Source organism: Scleropages formosus, chromosome 25 (assembly GCF_900964775.1).
Source record: "Scleropages formosus chromosome 25, fSclFor1.1, whole genome shotgun sequence".
Lineage (NCBI taxonomy): Eukaryota > Metazoa > Chordata > Actinopteri > Osteoglossiformes > Osteoglossidae > Scleropages > Scleropages formosus.
Genome location: NC_041830.1, coordinates 18,778,898 through 18,783,589, shown reverse-complemented (window position 1 = coordinate 18,783,589; position 4,692 = coordinate 18,778,898). Strand labels below are relative to the sequence as shown.

Sequence of the window (4,692 nt, the reverse complement as noted above, 5' to 3'; positions counted from 1 at the left end):
GCAAGAGCTTGATGTGTTACTGCTCTTCATATGTAGTCTTGCCATATAACTGATAATACTCCATACAGTCCAGTATCATTTTTGTTACTGTTAACGCCACTATAGGAAATGCATTTCTTGTATTCTGCAATTATTTCTGGAAATAACTGTACAAACAGAAAACTGTATGCATATATATGTACGAACACAAGAACAGACATATAAAGACCAGATCAATGAAGATAAGACACTGAAGATGTGAGGATGTTGTTACACATATGTCCTGTTGAGGGCAACATTATAGCACAAATATCCTACATTCGAGTTGTAACTCAGACACAAACTCCACACTAAATTTTAGCACTTGAAACACATGGAATAAATTACTCAAAACAAAAAGAAAGACTTTTACTGCTTCACTGTCCACATTGATCTACTTGTTTACTACGTCTCATCACCTTACAGCTGAAAAATGGAAACACAGCTGAGGACTATTTTTGTCCTCACTACATTTTCCCATAGTATTGTCTTTATTCTTTACATTGCTTTGTATCATTTGTTCATTAAATTTTATGAAGTTACAATTTGTCTTACAAATCTGCTGTTATGCTCCTCCAGAAATCAGAGCTGAAGACGCAGTGATTCAGCCCACGGGAGATGTGATCGGCTATAAAAGAAGACAATGGATTGTCATTTGTAATTATACCACTAGCAGCACAAACACTTATCTCTTCTAGTACATTCCACATCAAAATCAGCATCCTAAATACATGCTGAAAAAGGACACCTTTGGAAATGGTGAAAATCCCCCAGAGTTCAAGAGAAGATTCAATGCCAAGCTGGACAAAGCCATGAAAATGTTCTTTCACAACAGAGGATGTGCAGCTGTGTGACTCTGCTGTGTATTACTGTACTTTGAGGCCCACTCTTACAGTAAGACTCTGAACCCTTACAGAATCTCGGACTTAGGAACTCAAAGTACAATATATGCATCCTCTTGCATATTACCTGATACAGACTATAATAAGAGATTTAAAAGACTCAACACATTTTACAATTCACTGATTATCAGATTAAAACTTGTCTCCCCTACAAGATAAAATGACATAAAAACAAATTTCCTTATCAGCTTTATTAAAAAAAAAAAAGAAGATCTTACATTTCTTCTGAGTTTTTGGAACAAAACACACACACATTTTTGGAACCGCTTCTCCCATATGGGGTCACGGGGAACCAGAGCCTACCCGGTAACACAGGGCGTAAGGCCGGAGGGAGAGGGGACACACCCAGGACGGGACGCCAGTCCGCCGCAAGGCACCCCAAGCGGGACTCGAACCCCAGACCCATCGGAAAGCAGGACCCGGCCCAACTCACTGTGCCACCGCGCCCTCCTCCTGGAACAAAACATCAAAACATTTTCTTAACACTCTTTAATTCATCTCTAACATATCTATTTTAAAATATTTTCATTTCAAATTGTGCAAAATCCAGCAGGAACGTTCAAAATTATTAGCAGAAAACTTGGAAACTTTAGTTTGCTGTGTACTATTGATAGAAATGTCATCTTTGGAGATCATGTTGTTACACACATTTCCTAAAGGGGGCGACACAACATCACAAAAAAGCACAGTTTCAGCTGCGATTATTATCACATAAGCTTCTCATTAACATTTGTCACTGAAGAGAGGTTTGGTCTAAAGGTCAGAAAACAGCCAGAGAGACGGATAAATGCAACAGACACACAGATCAGTTTGTTGTCTTTAGTCACTGAGCAGATCACTAATGGCACATGGGATCAGCATTATTGTCATTCTTGCTGCAATTTGCCTTGGTATGACTACAGTATTCACAATTAATTACACACACACACACACCTTCACAACCGCTTGTCCCATACGGGGTCCTGGGGGAACCGGAGCCTACCCGGCAACACAGGGCGTAAGGCCACAGGGGGAGGGGACACACCCAGGACTGGACGCCAGTCCGTCGCAAGGCATCCCAAGCGGGACTCGAACCCCAGACCCAGCGGACAGCAGGACTGTGGTCCAACCCACTGCGGCACCGCGCCCCCGCGCCCCCCCACAATTAATTATTTTGTTCAATTAATTATGATGGAGTTTGGTTGTGTCTTGTAAATATTGTGTCCTTTTCTTCCCAGAAATCAGAGCTCAGGACACAGTGACTCAGTCCACAGGAGATGTGACTGGATATGAAGGAGGATCAGTGACTCTCAGCTGTAACTACACCACAAGCATCACAGGTGGACACTACCTATTCTGGTACATCCAGCGTCCTCATGATTCTCCCAAGTACATGCTGAAAAAGTTTTCTTTTGGAGGTGAAGAACATGCCCCAGGGTTCCAGGGGAGATTCAATGTCAGTCTAAACACAAGTATGAAGATGGTTCCTTTGACAATAGAGGATGTGCAGCTGTGTGACTCTGCTGTGTATTACTGTGCGCTGAAGCCCACAGTGACAGAAACACTCTGAACCCCTTACAGAAACTCCTGGAGAAGAAGTACAACATAAAAAGTAAAGAGAACACTGCCACCTAGGGGTCTGTAATGGAGAAGGTCGGGGCCACATATGGATGACACATAGAGCAAGGATTCCTTAGGGGAGGTCATGTGACCTGATTAAGCCCAGAAGAACGAGGTAACAATGAGCACAACCCACAGCACAGCGAACACAGGAGCGCAGTCGTGTTACTCTCAGTTCTACATGGAGAAATCATTCATCTTACTGATTGTCACCATCACCACAGGTCAGAGCTGTTGGACAGTAATTCCTGTTGTCACTGTCACCTGGGGATTTGTGTTCTTCTCGGTGATAAATATTGTAGGGTTGTGTTCTTGTGTCATTTCTTTGTCATCCTTGCTATTTATATGTTCTCTTTTCAGGACTGAGTGCTGGTGATGATATCAGACCTGAAAAGGATCAACAGTCCGGTACAGAAGGAGAATCGGTGACACTGAGCTGTAAATACAGTACTAACAGTGAATATGTTTATCTCTACTGGTACAGACAGAACCCGAACCAGGCTCCTCAGTACCTCCTCTACAAGGGGGCCCGATCAGACAGTAGTGCTGAACACAGTACAAATAAGAGATTCAAATGTACCACATCCAGGGACTCAACCCAGCTCACCATCGAAGCTCTTACCATGTCAGACACAGCCATCTACTACTGTGCTCTGAGGGTGGCACAGTGAGCAAAAGCCACTGAGAAGCTCTACAAAAACTCTTTTGCCCAGAACTTCCTCTCAGCAACCATGAAATGCAGCTTCTTTCCCACAGTCTGGGATCAGTTCCACAGCAGCAGAGCTTCAGAAGTAACTGTGGTTACTGTGGTAAACATGACTGTTGATGGGGTGAGACAGTGAAGTAAATATGGGAGGAAGGTGCTGCAAATGTGGTCAGAACTGGTACAGTAGCTGTAGCACAGGCAGGTGGATGAAGTATGTCCAGAATTTATTTAGAGAGAGAAAGTTTCAAATCTTCAAGTGAGATGGACTTTCAGAGAACACAGAGGACACTCAGGAGGAGGAGCAGGACCAGGCTTGGTGAGATACACAAAGACAAACACTCGAGTGTTTCTGTAACTAGTCAAGCACTGTCACACACTCAGGACTCCACACACACACTCGTGATGGCTTTTGCAATTCTGGGATGCGGAGACCTCTGGTGGTCCTGCAAGGAACTGAAACCCAGGGTCATGAGAGTGTTGGGGTTATTCTATTTGCATGAACATTTATACCTTACATGAACTTAAGAGATCAATGGTCAAGTGAGTCTGGAAGAGGAGAGTTCTTAGACCCTTTTATATGCGGACAGAGATTCATGATCTCTTAAGTTCATGTAAGGGTTAATGCTCATGCACTATAACTTTAAGATCGTGCCCGGATAAACCTTTACACAACTAATCCAACAACAAAAAATAAATTAAATTACTAGGAATGTGATGAGAAATCGTGGGTATCCTGATTAAGTTTTATACAGCTACTTGTGTCATGTACATTGGTTCATATAGTAGAAAGTAAGTAACTGTACTTTAAACTCATGCGTCTGCATCTAAGTCTTTCTTCCTGCTCAAGTAATGAACACACTGGGCTTCCTATGAGATGTACGTCGGTTTGGAGAAAAGTGTCTGATAAATGAACAGACATGTAAATGTAAGCCAGATGCAGTTATTTATCCATTTCTGCAGTTAAATTTTTTAACTCAAGCAATTCAAATTATCTTACTCACAGGGAAGATGATGCAACAACAACAGCAGCAATAATAATAATAATACCAAAGTAATATACAGTAATTTTTGTTGTAAAGTAATTTTTATTGTTGAAGTGAAATCAATTTCTTGGTTTGTTTGCACACAGAATGCCGGTGAGAGCTAAACCTAAAGGGTACACTGGCTACGCATCCACTAACGCTTCACATATGCACTGTTATCTTTGCAAAAAATATGTCAATCTAACTGTACATGAAGTCCCTTTGTGAAAAAGTTCAGTTCGGTCCAGCATATTTTTACATGGTGCCCTTCTCACTGGAGTGACTCAGGGCACTGAACAAGTTCCAGAAAATACAACACAAAGATCCAAAAAGGTACAATAATATATATACAAACACACTGTCTGAAATCGCTTGTCTTAAGCAGGGTTGCAGTGAACAGGAGCCAAACCCAGGGCACAAGGCCAGAAGTGGAAGAGACACACCC

The 4,692-nt window shown here is 42.2% G+C and overlaps 1 gene segment (V, D, J or C); it reads left to right on the top strand.

Annotated features, from left to right (window-relative positions):
- Positions 1 to 2,565: 2,565 nt before the first annotated feature.
- Positions 2,566 to 3,190, top strand: LOC114909480 (T cell receptor alpha variable 26-1-like). The segment is given in 2 exon segments: positions 2,566 to 2,743; positions 2,880 to 3,190. Coding segments are annotated over 2 exon segments (414 nt in total).
- The last annotated feature ends 1,502 nt before the right edge of the window (positions 3,191 to 4,692 follow it).